Raw genomic sequence first — 13894 nt, forward strand, 5'->3', positions numbered from 1 at the left:
TAGGGCCTCTGCTGCTCCTTGCATTGCTTTCTTGGCACAAGTAAGGAAATCCCAATCCCTTTCTTCCCCCTGCAGAATTCCAGGCTCTAAGAAAAGTCCTGAGGGCCCTGTCTCCAGGGTGGGTTCCACTCTTCCCAGTCGTCCCAGTGTCATTCCAGATCACCCCAAGAAGAGCCCTGGCAATGGGGTCGTTTCTTCCCCACTGATGGCAAAGGTACTGTGTAAGTGGAAGAACTTGCCTGGCTGCTCTTCTGGTTCCTGCTTTGAACATTGCAGAAGTCTAGGGGTCTTCTCTCAGGGACCTTGCCATGGTGAGAGGAAGCTGTAGGCTGTGGCACTGTACCAACAATTTTATTTCTTCAGGTGGTTAGCAGCTGCCCTGGGAAGGGAAAGATAGGACTGTAGGGCTCAGCTGCTGCCCAGGAGCGCTAGACAGACTCCCAGGGAAACACCCGCTGTTTTCTGTTAATGCTGGTATCCTGGTTGTAGTCATGGCCTTGTTTCTTTATAATTCTTTGATACTAGATACAGGCATACCTGTGGGCAAAAGGATGCGATGTCTGCATTTATTCAAATGGTTCAGAGTATGTCTATATACACACAAACATATACCCACATATACACAGTAATAAAACTTAGTCAGCTGTGGACTTCTGAATTTTAATCTACATGATTTAACTGCAGAGTTGGAAGTCATTGCAGCCATTTGGGAAGCTGGCAGCCTCACTTGCAGAGGTGTCCCTGATTGAAGGAGGCAAACCTGGGCATGCAGAAGCAGTGGCAGGTACAGCCACGAGGACAAGGCTGCTTTACTTGCATGATCCAGTTCAGCACACACGCTCCTATACTGCACATTTGTAAAGCCGCCTTTGGAGGAGGAGGCCAGGTCTTCCTCTGTGTCCCAGGCTGGCCTTGAATTTGGAGTGCTCCTTCCATCTGTGCCTGCTGGGTGCTGGGATGTAACGATGGGATGTAACGATTACAGATGCGAGCTCTCACACCTGGTATCATTTCACTTGAAGTCCCAGGCAGATGTAATATACAACAAATGACTTGATTTTGCAGAGAGAGATGTCAGGAAATAGTCTTTGTATGAGTAAGTTATCATAACATGTAGGCCAAAAACTCAGAAGACAGAAGTAATTAAACCTGAAAGGCGGCTTTGTAACTTTTTAATTGATAAGAAACCTAGCTATTGGCTAAAGTAAAATGTAAAGTTTTGTATGCAAAATAAAATAAATATAAAAATTGCCAGGTGATGTTGGCTCACATCTTTAATCCCAGCACTCAGGAGGCAGAGACAGGTGGATCTGAATTTGAGGCCAGCCTCTAGATAGTGAGTTCCAGGACAGCCAGGTCAGTTACACAGAGAAACCCTGTCTTAAAAAACTGAGGGGTGGGGGCTGGAGAAATGGCTCGAGAAATGGCTCAGAGGTTAAGAGCACTGGCTGCTCTTCCAGAGGTCCTGAGTTCAATTCCCAGCAACCACATGGTGGCTCACAACTCTCTGTAATGAGATCTGGCACCCTCCTCTGGCGTGCAGGCATACATCGAGAATGTTGTATACATAATAAATAAAAATAAATCTTTAAAAAAAAAAGAAAAACTGAGGGGCTGGAGAGATGGTTCAGTGGTTAAGAGCACGGGCTGCTCTTCCAGAGGCCCTGAGTTCAATTTCCAGCACCCACATGATGGCTCACAACCATCTGCAGTGAGATCTGGTGCCCCCTTCTGTCCTGCAGGCATACATGCAGACAGAACATTGTATACATAATAAACAGACAAACAATAAATCTTTAAAACACAGTCAAGTTTTTAAAATGTTTTCAGTAGGGGACTGGGAGAGGTATCTCTCAGTGGTCAGTGTGTACTTAGCTGAGTTCCAGCACCAGCATTTGCTCTCCCCCACCCCACTCCCCACATACACACAAAAGGAACTGTAGCAGATGCAAGGAAGCACGCGTTTGCTGTGATTGCTGTGAAGGGCAGGGATGGTAGCGTAACGAGCTCCCAGATGCCATGGCAGTGTGTGGAAATATGCATATGTTGCCAGACAAGAGGAAATTCAGTCTGACCACCTGTGTCGAAGTTCATGAGGTAATCCACAGCCCAGGAATCCCATTTCTGGTAAATTATTACATGACTACTAAGTACAGAAAAGGCTGACTGTATGTGAGGCCATGCCTGGGCCACAAGGACTGTGGTGACCGAGGAGAGGGATGCAGATAGGAGTATGCTCAAGCAGGAGGTGGCCATTATGAAAGGTTTATGAATAGTGGATTGCTTTCATATGGCCTTGGTTTTAGGACGTCAGACCATCTGGGATTTTTTTTTATTTCATTGAGTAAATGTATCAAAAAGTACATTTTGACTTGGAGACTGCTGCATAGGGCAGGACTGCATCCAGTATTGTGCTTGACTGTAGTGAGGTGGGGCCAATGGCGGTGAAGGAAAGCTTCACTGGAGGGCTGCCGTGGTGCAATGGGGCCCTCAGTTATTTAAGAGGTAGCAGAAGAAAATGACTCCCTTTTTTAAAGATATATTTTTATTTTCTGTGTATGGGTGCTTACTCTGCTTACAAGTATATCTGTGCACCATGTACATGCAGTGCTCACAGAATCCAGAAGCCACCTGTATATGCTGGGAATTGAACCTGGGTCTTCTAGAAGTACAGCCAGTGTGCTCTTAACCACTGAGCGATCTCACCAGTCCCCAAAACTAGTTCCCATTGACCTCCAGGAATTTTAGATTGATCTCTTGGACTTCTAAAATGACTTCTAAACTATCAAATGTTTTGTTTGCTTATTTGTTTTAGTCACGGTATAGGGAATAGCATAAGCCATGAAGAGATACATGGCTGCTAGTGAGACACGGAAGACTGAGGGCCTACCCTGTGAGGAGGCTTTAGCTTGTGGCACTATGATGAAATGGATACAGAGGACACTCAGTGGAGGACAATGTTTACATGATGGAGCCTTGCTACATTCTTTCCTTGTGTATTCTCTCAGATCTTGGTGAAACCTTGTTGCTTTTATAGGAAGGCAGTCTTAAAGTGCAGCCTGTTTTGTATAGATGTCCTGAAGTATTTACCATTAGCCAGAACCCAGTTGGCTCCCAGAAGCTACCCTTGATTGGGATGCCTGCTTTGGTTTGGCTGTATTCCCTGGGCAGTGCTCTCTTGGACTCTGAAGGCTTCCTTTCTTGCTCTTCTTTAGCGACAAGACTCTGTGATGATGAAAAAGCCACAGACCCCTGAGGAGGTTGGTGTGCCTGTATCCAGGAATGGCTCCCTCCCAGCCCTGAAGTTACAGAATGGATGTATTCCTGCAAAGACATCTGCCGGGTCTCCTTCCCCAAGACTCACCCCCACACCCACACACATGCCTACAATTCTGGATGAGCCTGGAAAGAAGGTGAAGAAGTCAGCTCCCCCACAGTCTCTTACCGCATCCCCCACTACTTCTCAGGGCTCTCCTGGGACCAGCGAATCCAGGAGTCAGCGACCTGGGTCCTGGGCAAACAGGGACACCATCTTCTCTACCTCCCCAAAGTTCCTGGTCAAAGCCTTTGCTAACGGGCATAGGCTGAAGGGGGAAGGCAGTGGTGTGGACCTGGAGAAGGGGGCTTCGAGCGGCTCAAGCCCTGAACACTCTGCCAGCAGTGACCCTGCCAAGGCCCCGCAGACCGCAGAGGGCAGAGCTACGCATTTCTGTGATTCTCAGGGAACAGACTGTCCAACCACTGGCCATTCCAAAGCACTGCTGAATGGAGCAGATCCCAAGATAGTGAAGCTGAAGTCCCCTGCCCTGAGCAGCACCGCCTCTGAGCCCACAAGCCTCATGTCTCCTCCACCAGCCAAAAAACTGGCCCTGTCGGCCAAGAAGGTGGGTCTGTGGGGGTCTCCTCTCTGGAAGTAACTTGTAAAATGTCACTTGGGACTCGATGTGGGCATAGGAAGATAGAACATCACAAAGGACTGTGGCCTCCTCTCCTTTAATCCAGAGGAAGAGTGTCTGTTGGCGTTCCCAGCCATTTGCCAATTGAGAGCAGGTTGTCTAGGGTGGAGGTGGTGGTTTGAGGGGACACCAGTTACTTAGCACCGCAGGTGTCTGTGGAGTCTATGCTAAGAGTACTAACCAGTTCTCTGTAAACGGAGTCTGCTAGTTGAGCCACAGAGGAAGGACTGTGGGCTCTTGGGCTGCTCAGGGTGAGAAGGACAACTGAGCCATGGCGGCGGGAGGGACGTAGGGGACTGGGAAAGAGTTTCACGTTCAGAGCTTGCGTGGGCAGTGAGTGATAGGTGGGAACTGTGCTGGGTGCTTGTTTAAATTCCTCCCTTTTTCCTTTTTATTTCTAACCAACAACACTCTCTGGTTCTTCTTCTGCCATCCCCTTTCTCCACCTACCCCCTCCTTTTTTTTTTCTTCTATCCCTTTATTCATCTTTCTGGGCTCTTTTATTTTATTTTTATTTATTTTTCAATTTTATTTTCCCTCTTCACTCACGGAAACCTTTTTTAGACCACCAAGTTTTTATTTATGTCAATAACTGCAGGCCAGCACCCTGCGGAGGGCGACCGGCAATGACATCTGTTCACCTCCCCCCTCAGCATTCTCCGACCTCACCTACCCCATGAAAGCCACCCACCCCGTCGTTGCCTCCTCTGGGCCTGTCAGTAAAACCAGGTGAGCTTGGGCACAGGCCCCGGGGTGCCGACTCCTTCCTTCCTGTGGGTACGTGTACTTGGCTAGTGAAGAGCCATGGGTCATCGAGGACAGAGGCCCTCTTACCATCCCTGTCTGGTAAAAGAACCTCAGTTGATCAGAGTTGATCATCTTCATAGTTCCAAGTCTTAAGTTTTCACCTGCCTGCCACAGCACATTGTAACTGGAGTGCTGGGCTCTATGTTGACCTGTACCTCCTCAAGAAGTTAGACCCTGTGAGTCCAGAGGCTTGTGAAGCCCTGTAGGGACATCTTTCCTGCCAGGGTCATGACTTGGTCTCCGACAGTGCTTCCATTCCTTAGCTCTGTAAAGCATCCAGGCTGCCAACTGCATGCCAGGCTGGACAGGGAGACCTTAAGTGCTTTAGGATTCTTCAGAGCCCTTTAATCTCATCTGTAGACAATCTTTGTGATCCAGTGCAGTGCAGGAACACATGGTACTGGTGTCCCTTAAGAGTACTGAATGGCATGATATGAAGATATATGGTTATCTGGGTTCACAGGGACCCAAATGCCTGGGCAGCTGGGAGATAGGAACAAAGAGAGGGCAAGAGTGAGGTCCTGGGTCACTGCTGGGCTCCTCCAATCCTAGGAGGCCGTTAGGGTGACATCTGTTGCTGCCTCCACCCTCATCCTGAGTGTGCATACGTCCTGTCTCTAGCATGACATTGTTGGTGTGTTCTTAAATATTAAGGTTCCCAAATGTTGAGGCGCTGGGGGGAGTTGTTCCTTCCTTGTCAGGATTTTGTGTGAGATGGGGTCTTCCCCCAGGCTGGCCTCAGACTCAGATCCTCCTGCCTCTGCCTCCTCCATGCTGGGATTAAAGCTGCGTCACCACACTTGGCACAAGCTAACAAGCTATTTTGTTTTAATTGTTTTTTAGACTTCAGTGTATGAATGTTTTGCTTGCATGTATATCCACATCATGCATGTGTGCCTGGTGCCCACAGGTTGGAAGAGCTGGAGTTACAGTGAATGTGAGCTACCATTTGGGTGCTGGAAACTGAACCTACAAGAGCGACGAGTGCTCCTGAGTGCGGAGCCGTCTCTCCAGCCCCAGTGTAAATGTTTTCTTAAAGCTTCAGCAGACACTGAGAGTGACAAATTTGGGTGGCACAGCTAGTCTCTTCCGTTTGGGTGATGACGAGTACAGCCTCCATGAATCCACTGAGCCTTTGAAGTGCCCACACACGCATGCCTCACATACTCAGTCCCTACTTTATTCCTCTTACAATAGTTGCTTCTATGAAATTGGGTCCCCAGTCCCCCAGCCCAGATCCAAAGGAACATAACTGTGGATGGCGCATAGCTTGTTTTGCTGCCCTTGGAATGCTCAGTCCCCAAGGGAACCATTGTGGCCTCTGGAGATTGGAAAATCAACCTGGACAGGATGTTTTGTTTATTTTAGCTCTTAACACATTTGAGTTGAAAACTTGAAACATAAGGATTTGGTTCCTTTGTTTTGCTTTTAGTTTTTGTTGTTTGAAGGGAGGGTTTGGGGGTTTGGTTTTGAGACAGAGTTTCACTTACATAGCCCTGGCTGGCCAGGAGCTCACCTATCTCTGCCTCCCACGAGCTGTGACTGAGGCTTATGTTGGGCTGCCCAGCTGATCTTGCTTGCTGTATGTAGCCTTTGCATAACTCATATTTGAAGAGTGTTGGAAGATGACCTTGAACTTACGACCCTCCAGCCTCTATTCCCTAAGTTCTGGGTCACAGCAAGTGTCGACACACTCACTTGTATCATTTATCAGTCTGTTTGAAGACAGGCTGTCAAATGGCACAGGCTGCTCTTCAACTCACTAAGTGGTAAAGGCTGCCCTTGACTGTCTGGTCTTCTTGCCTCAACCTCCTAAGTTCTATGATTGCAGGTATGTGCCACCATGCCTGGATTTAAAAAGAATAGAATGTATAATGCTCAGATCTGTGCTCTGCTTATAGCCCAGGGGTACAATGCTTGCTTGGCATGCCCAAGGTTCCTGTTCAGTTTTCAACCTACCAAAAAATAACCCAAAAAACTTTGTAACAAGAAACTGCGACATGGACTAACTTTGATTTTACATAGATTGAATTTTGTTAGCCTGCCTTTAAAAGCTATGGAATTTGCATGTGTATCTAAGAATCAGAGACAGAATAACCTTTTAAAATTCCAGGGTGAGCTGGATAGGGTGGCGCTCACCTTTAACCCAGGCACTCAGGAGGCAGAGGCGAGAAGATCTCTGTGAATTCGAGAACAGCCCGGTCTGCTTAGCCAGTTCTGGACCAGCCCGAACTACATAGAGAGATCTCATCTCAAACCCTAACACGTGAAGGGAGCTGGGGTGAGGGTTGGCAGAGGAATGACTTGTGCAGGTCTTCTACAGTGACTTTCCCTTACACTGTCTACAGGGCTGTTGCACCTGCTCCCCGAACATCTACCCTCCCGAAGCATTCCATCCACCCCCACTCTGCATCACTGTCCAGTAGTAGCGCCAAGCCCTTAGGGACATCAGAGCCACAGAGCTGCCGCTCCTCTGCCTGGATGCCCCTGCCTCAGGTCAACGGGCACTTCTTGTCCCACTTACACCAGCTGCCAGAGGCCAGCGAGGCCCCGCACAGCCCCTCCAGAAAGAGGAAAAAGACCCCTAATGGAGATCCCCAGAGACTGGGTATAGATACACATCTCCCACAGTGCCTCGGGGGAGCACCTGCAGCAGTACGCAAGAAGAGGAAGAAGAAGAAGAAGTATGTGGAGGATATGGCTACCACGGCTCCCCAGCAGAAAGGCCAGTCTCGGGACCAGAAGGAAGAGGGTACACAGCCCCAGGTAAATGACCATCAAGTGAGTCACATCCTGGACAGTCACCATGTAAGCAGCAGGAAAAGGAGGAAGAGGAAGAGATCAGAGAGACTTAGCCAGGAAGCCATCCTCTCCCAGAATCTTCTACAGCATGGGTAAGAGCATGGCTGGGATGTATCCATAGCCTTCCCGGGTGGTGTGGGCTAACAATACAGTGCCGGCCTTGACGTGGGGTGGAAAGTGTCCTGTGTGAGTTTATGCCAAAGGCTTAAAGAAGATAGCCACATCCAGGCCGTGGATATCACTGTGCATAAGAAGGACCAAGAATTACAGGGTCATGTGGCCCCAGGCCAGGCTGTGTGTTTAGATGAGGTTGCAACAACATCCTGTGGATGCAATGTACGTGCCCTAGATAAAGCAAGGATTGGGTGTTATCTTCAGCATCATGCTGACTGTCATTGTGGACAGCGAGCCTCACACAGGGTGGAGTAAACTCCCATCCGCACGGCACTGCCAGCGGTCTCAGGAGTGTTGGGGTGGAGCTTTCAGGGTTTTTATTATTTATTTGTTTTATGTGCATTGATAGAGGGGTTTCAGAGCCCCTAGAACTAGAGGTACAGGTGGTTATGATGTGCCATGTGGGTGCTGAGAGTTGAACCTTGGTCCTGTGGAAGAACTGCCAGTGCCCTTAAATTCTAAGCCATCTCTCCAGCCCTGCTTTGGTTTCTAAGTCCCCCTTCCCCTTGTAATGAAATGAATTTAATTTAATTTTAATTTGTGTATGTTTGTGTGTTGTGTGTGCATGCACATGCATGTACATGGAGGTCAGAGGACAGCTTGCAGGTGTTAATTCTCACCTTCTACCATGTAGGTTCTGGGGATCAAACTCAAGTTGTCAGTCTTGGTGGCAAGCACATTTACCCACTTAGCCATATCAACAACTTTTTTTAAGCATTATATTTACTTGTTTACACGTGTGTGTGTGCATGTGAGCATGCTTGCACACACCATGGCACATGTGTAGTGGACAACTTGAGGGAATAGGAATCAAACTCGGGTCAGCAGGCTGAGTTGTCTCCCAGGCCCATGGGGTGGAGCTGTGGTGCCATCAAGGGGCTTCACTCTTGCCTGTGGTGTACCTTCAGGGCTGACTGTCCCCTCCTCTGGCTCCCCACAGCTGCTGCCCTGAAGACCACTGTGAGCCTGAGGCCAGGGCAGAGTTGCAGAGGAAGAAGAAGAGGAGAAAAAGGACACATGCCTCACAGCAGGAAGAGGAAGAAAGCCAGCACCCAGAAGGCCAGAGGAGCCCGAGGCCCAGTGTCACCCCAGTCCCTGAGTTGAGCGTGAATGGCCATCTTTGTAGTGACCGCCTGGGTGAGGACTGCTGCTGATAGCCACAAAGGTGGCCTCTCGCTATTCCTCATTGCAGGCAACTGGGAGCTCTCACCACATGCCATTTTTCTGTCAGCAGCTAATCCCTCAGTCATTTCAGAGAAAAGGCATGGCTAGCATAGCCATGAGCATATAATCCAAGAGCTCGGGAGGGAGGCAGGAGCAGAGCTCTAGTCTAGGTTCCGTGCATCTTGTAGTTCTGGGCCTGTGGTGCAGCTCATCGCTGTGGCGCATGCAAAGCAGAGCTGCTCGCTGACATTCAGGAAGCCAGAGAGCAAAAGGGTGACTGTGAACCTACTCCTCCTGGGGAGGGCAAGCGCCCAGTGCCCTGAAACACTTCCCGCAACAGGGCATGGTCTTGTAGGACACTTGAAGGTCCTACCTGCAGCAGGCCCTTTGTGGCTGGGTAGTTAGATTGCACTTGGAGGTGGTTCTGTCAGCTGAGGACAGAGATCTCAGTGCTGGCTTTTTGTTGTTTTCTCACGAATGGACTTGGACAGTGAGGTAGGATTATCACTAGGAAGTTATCTGTTGGTGCCATTACAAGGATGTATGATTGTTTCTTCAGTGATTTGTTTTAGTATGTCATCTGATTACAGGACTGGGACAAGCGCCTCTTGTTGGCTGGAACAGAGATCAAGAGCCCGATGTGGTCCAGGCGTTGCTCCAGGACTCATCTGATAAGGCTTATGGGAAAAAAGGTACGGGTCTGGGGCAGGGCTTCCTAGGGACTTGACTGATTTGGGTTGTGGGAGGGGCTGAGGTGGGTCTTGGTGTGCTATGAGATGTGGAGACCACACTGCTCAGGTTTATAAAACTTCAACAGTTGTTGAATATGCTTTAACACGACCTCTGCTGTGGCAGAAAGGCAGATTCTCTCCCTGGATCTGAAAGATCTGAGACCCAAGAGCAGGGCAAAGGTGAGGAGCATAAACCCTGGGCCACCTGAGCAGAATATCCCAGTCCCCAGTTCAGAAGAGCAAAGGGATGAAGCCTTCCGACCCTCGTGTTGGCAGTACTGACTTTGGCCCTGTTTTACAAAGCAGACTTGGAGCATGAACCCTTTTTCTGAAGTGAGAGCTCAGGTTAGAGAGAAGTTTGCAGTTGGAATTGGAGCTCACTTCGATCACACCCACCTCCCTTTCCATGTTTCTTGTGTTGAGAGGCAGTCAGAACCCTTCAGTGGTTAGAACAGATGGATGCTGACAGGATGTGTCTTGTACAGTTCTGACCTGGGATGGTGAGCCTTCAGCAGTCAGTCAGGATGCCATCGAAGACAGCAGGTCGGCCCGGACCCAGACCGTGCTGGATGACTGGGATGAGGAGTTTGATCGAGGAAAGGTATGGTGTGCGGCTGTGACCGTAGGCTTGGGGCTGCAGGTGGGCACGGTTCAGCGTGAGCACTGAGAGCAGTTTCTGGTGCAGTTGTGTGTGCACAGCAGCTGGGCAAGGCTAGAGTCGGCCTCCTGGGTTCCCTCCTGCTGAACTGTTTCTCCGTGCATCCAGTACTCTGGGCAGGTGTGGGTCTCTTCCTTCTGTCTCATCCTCAGGAAGACGAGGGTGGCAGGAGCCTCCCTCAGAGGCCATCCATGTGCGCTAACTGCACGTGTGTCTAGGAAGCATGTGCCATGTATGCAACAAGAAGTCTCTGAGGCTTGGAGGAGCCCTCTCTGGGAACTGTGTGACACTGTGGTTCTTGATGTAGGAAAAGAAAATTAAAAAGTTCAAGAGAGAAAAGAAGAGAAACTTCAATGCCTTCCAGAAGCTCCAGAGCAGACGGAACTTTTGGTCTGTGACTCACCCGGCTAAGGTCGCCAGTCTCAGCTATCGCCGCTGAGCTCGCTGTGCTTGTTAGAGGTCAGCTTGGGTGTGTGCCTGTCCGCTGTGCGTGGTGCTCTGTATGTCTAGTCATATGGTGTGCGTGTCAGTGTGTACTTCTATTTTGTACATCTGTCTTTTGTAGCTGATTGTATGTCTGGTATGTGTGTGGCGTGTGTAGTCTCTGGTATATGGTCTGTTGTGTATGTGTTTATCTGTGGGGGGGGTGTACTATGTGTCTGCGGCGTGTGTATGGTATGTATGTCTGGTGTGTACGTGGCATGTGTGACCTGTGGTATATATGGTGTCTGTGACCATTTGGTGTATGTGTGCAGTGTGTCTGCCTGGTGCGTGTGATAGATGTGTGTAGTGTGTTTGGTAAACGTCTTGCATGTCTGGTGCATGAGTTTGTAGTGTGTGTGTCTTGTGTCTGTTTGTAGATGTGGCCGACTGTCTTTTGAAGGACCCAGGGATGTCATAAGATTGTCATGGTCTCTCTTCTCACCAGGAAGACCAGTGCACCTGTGCCACTTCATCCCAAAGCTGTCACATCACATCCTGGGAACTGTCCACTTGATTCGGAGGAGGGGCCTTGTGCAGACTCCACTGCACTGTGAGCCTGCCATGGTGGAGGCTCCTGGTGCCACTGTTCACAGATGATCTAACGTAGAAGCCCTGGGGCTTCAGCTCAGGGCCTCTGGTGGCATTCATAACGAACCTCGCAAGAGAAAGACTTGCCTGTGGTGTCATGCCGACAGTAACGCAGGTGACATCTGCAAAGGCTGAGCATCCTTATAGACCCTGGGGTCTAGGTAGGAAACTCCTCTGTTCCTGGTCTGGGGTTGTCAGAGACAAGACTGGGGCCAGCATCTCCCAGCATGTCCTTCACTCAGGATGGCGGCATGTTAGTGCCTCTTCTGGCGAGCCCTCCTTTACTCTCCTGCTGGAGCTGTATTGTGGCCCTATCCTCAAAAGGGCCTCTGTATGATTGACTGTCAGCTGCAGAACCCCTGGTGACTGCACTGCCCCCCACCCCCAAGTGCATCTCCTCGAAAGGCCTCCGTAACCTTCTAGAAATCAGCAGCTTCTAGGCATAGGAGAGCCTTGAACTACGTGCCAGCGCCTCTGCTTCTAAGGCTGCTATCCCTGCCGAGGTAACTTTGACGAGCTTCTCCTGCATCTGCACTAACCTACGGGTCTCTGTCAAGGTGGTGGTCTTTAGGTGGAATTCTCCGTTATTTTACTACTTATGATAAAGCATTTATTTTTGACCAGGCCTGTGGCTTCCTGTAGCAATATGTTCCCTGATATGCAAATACTGGCTTCATTTGCTCAATTTTGTGAGTGCTTTGAAATTGAGAAGATTGTATGACTCAAAAAGAGTCCTTTTCTGTCTTGCTCAAGCTGTCCCTGCAGACTTTGGTTTAACAAGACTCCCTAGTGAGGGCCATATTTCCAAGGGAAGACAGCACCCAGGAGATGGGAGTTTCCAGAAGGTTCTTGCTCATGGGGCATGTCTCTTTCCCGAAGTCCTAGGCTGCTCTGGACTGGCCTCCTCAGTCTGGGCCTCTTGGGAGGGGTGGGGGCTGCCTTGTCAATTCCACGTGTAGCGTTTTATCCAGCTGCCCAATCAGGGCCTTGGTGCTGCGTTGTGGAAAAAGCTGTGTTCTCTGTGTGAGGAGGTAAGGTCTTGTTTCCATGTGGGTGTGTCCCTCCCTTTATTTCCAAAGGGAGGGAGCAACAGTTCCATGATGGGTCTGCTGGCTGAGTCTTCCAGCCGAATGTAATCAGTCTTGTGTGGGCTGGGTTCTGGACACCGTGTCCAGGAAGGGTGAGGACTCCATGCGTTGTCTTGGAGGGAGGCAGCGCCTTCATGGGCAGGGATTGTCATTTGTTCCTGTATCAGTTGTTTCTAGGCCACATTTGTTTTTTCCTATGACATTCTCTAGTTGAGTGTCGTAGAAGCTGCCAGCACAGAATTGATCTGTCTCCTGTGTTTTCCTCTACATTGGTTCCTTCCTTTGTCTGCTAGATTATCCGTTGTAAAATATCTTCCAGGGGGTGTAACCCATCTCTGCCTCTTGGATAGTCATGATCCCCCAACTGACATCCTAACCTCTGGCAGCATATGTTACCATCAGTGAAGGCAAGTCCTTTCCTTCCTTAGAAGCCATTAGAAACAGGCTAGGGACACAGTGGTCCTGGAAAAATTATCAAGAGTTCTAGGCAACATATCCTGACATAAGTAACTGAGGCTTTTCTAAAAGTAGCCTTTTTGTTGGATCAAATCATATCAGTTTGAACCTTGTGTTTGGCAGTTGGTGTGGTTTGGGCCCATGTGCAGAGGGCTGTCTCCCTGGTGTTTCTGTTCTCGCTCACCCGCCTGTTTGGGGGCTGTTCTTACCCTACATCCTTGTGTGACTGCGTCTGTATGTGTACAGGTATCCCCACACTCTCCACTCTCTCTCTCAAGACCTCCCAGATATTGCCAAGATCTTGGTGCAATAAAGTAATGCATTTTTGTGAGTTCTCTCTGTGTCTGTCTTTTCCTTCCGTTCTTTAAAAAAGCTCACCCCAGCAATGGCCAGGCTGTGTCTCCATGCTGCACTCTCAAGCGCCATCCACAGCTGGGATCAGAGCGGATCGTCGTTTGAGCCTAGGAGTTATGGGCCATCTTGGACAATGTACTGGGATCCCCTTCTCAGGGAAAAAAGAATGGTTTTAAATAAAAGATTTAAAGAAATATATCTAAGTTTATCCCACAATTTTTTTTTAAGATTTATTTATTATGTATACAACATTCTGCCTCGATGTATGCCCGCACGCCAGATCTCAGTACAGATGGTTGTGAGCCACCATGTGGTTGCTGGGAATTGAACTCAGGACCTCTGGAAGAGCAGCCAGTGCTCTTAACCTCTGAGCCATCTCTCCAGCCCCAGTTTATCCCATAATTGTATTTGTTTAAATTTAAGAATGAAGGTGGCTGGACAGTGGCAGCACACTCCTTTAATCCCAGCACTTGGGAACAGAGGCAGGTGGATCTCTGAGTTCGAGGCCAGCCTGGTCTACTGAATGAGTTCCAGAACAGCCGGAGGTGTTATACAGAACAACCCTGTCTCAAAAATCCATAAAAGAAAATAAAAAAGACAACTTCTGGTTCTGTAAATGTTGGGGGTGAACAT

At 49.2% G+C, this 13894-nt stretch overlaps 1 protein-coding gene across 6 annotated transcripts in view; it reads left to right on the forward strand.

Annotated features, from left to right (window-relative positions):
- Positions 1 to 13404, forward strand: part of Usp36 (ubiquitin specific peptidase 36) — a 31594-nt gene extending 18190 nt beyond the window's left edge. For 5 of the 6 annotated variants that reach the window (XM_041635927.1, XM_041635928.1, XM_041635930.1 and 2 more), the window contains exons 13-21: positions 76 to 214; positions 3216 to 3884; positions 4555 to 4685; positions 7112 to 7657; positions 8680 to 8876; positions 9494 to 9595; positions 10120 to 10235; positions 10600 to 10751; positions 11221 to 13404. In XM_041635927.1, coding sequence (XP_041491861.1) covers positions 76 to 214; positions 3216 to 3884; positions 4555 to 4685; positions 7112 to 7657; positions 8680 to 8876; positions 9494 to 9595; positions 10120 to 10235; positions 10600 to 10731 — 2032 coding nt within the window. In that variant the 3' untranslated portion in view covers positions 10732 to 10751; positions 11221 to 13404. Of the gene's footprint in view, positions 1 to 75; positions 215 to 3215; positions 3885 to 4554; positions 4686 to 7111; positions 7658 to 8679; positions 8877 to 9493; positions 9596 to 10117; positions 10236 to 10599; positions 10752 to 11220 lie in introns of those variants that run through there. The other variant, XR_005972665.1, reaches the window with a different exon arrangement.
- Positions 13405 to 13894: the final 490 nt, after the last annotated feature.

Source organism: Microtus oregoni, unplaced genomic scaffold, assembly GCF_018167655.1.
Source record: "Microtus oregoni isolate MIOR12 unplaced genomic scaffold, Mior012 000048F_ref0000485, whole genome shotgun sequence".
Classification (NCBI taxonomy): Eukaryota; Metazoa; Chordata; class Mammalia; order Rodentia; family Cricetidae; genus Microtus; species Microtus oregoni.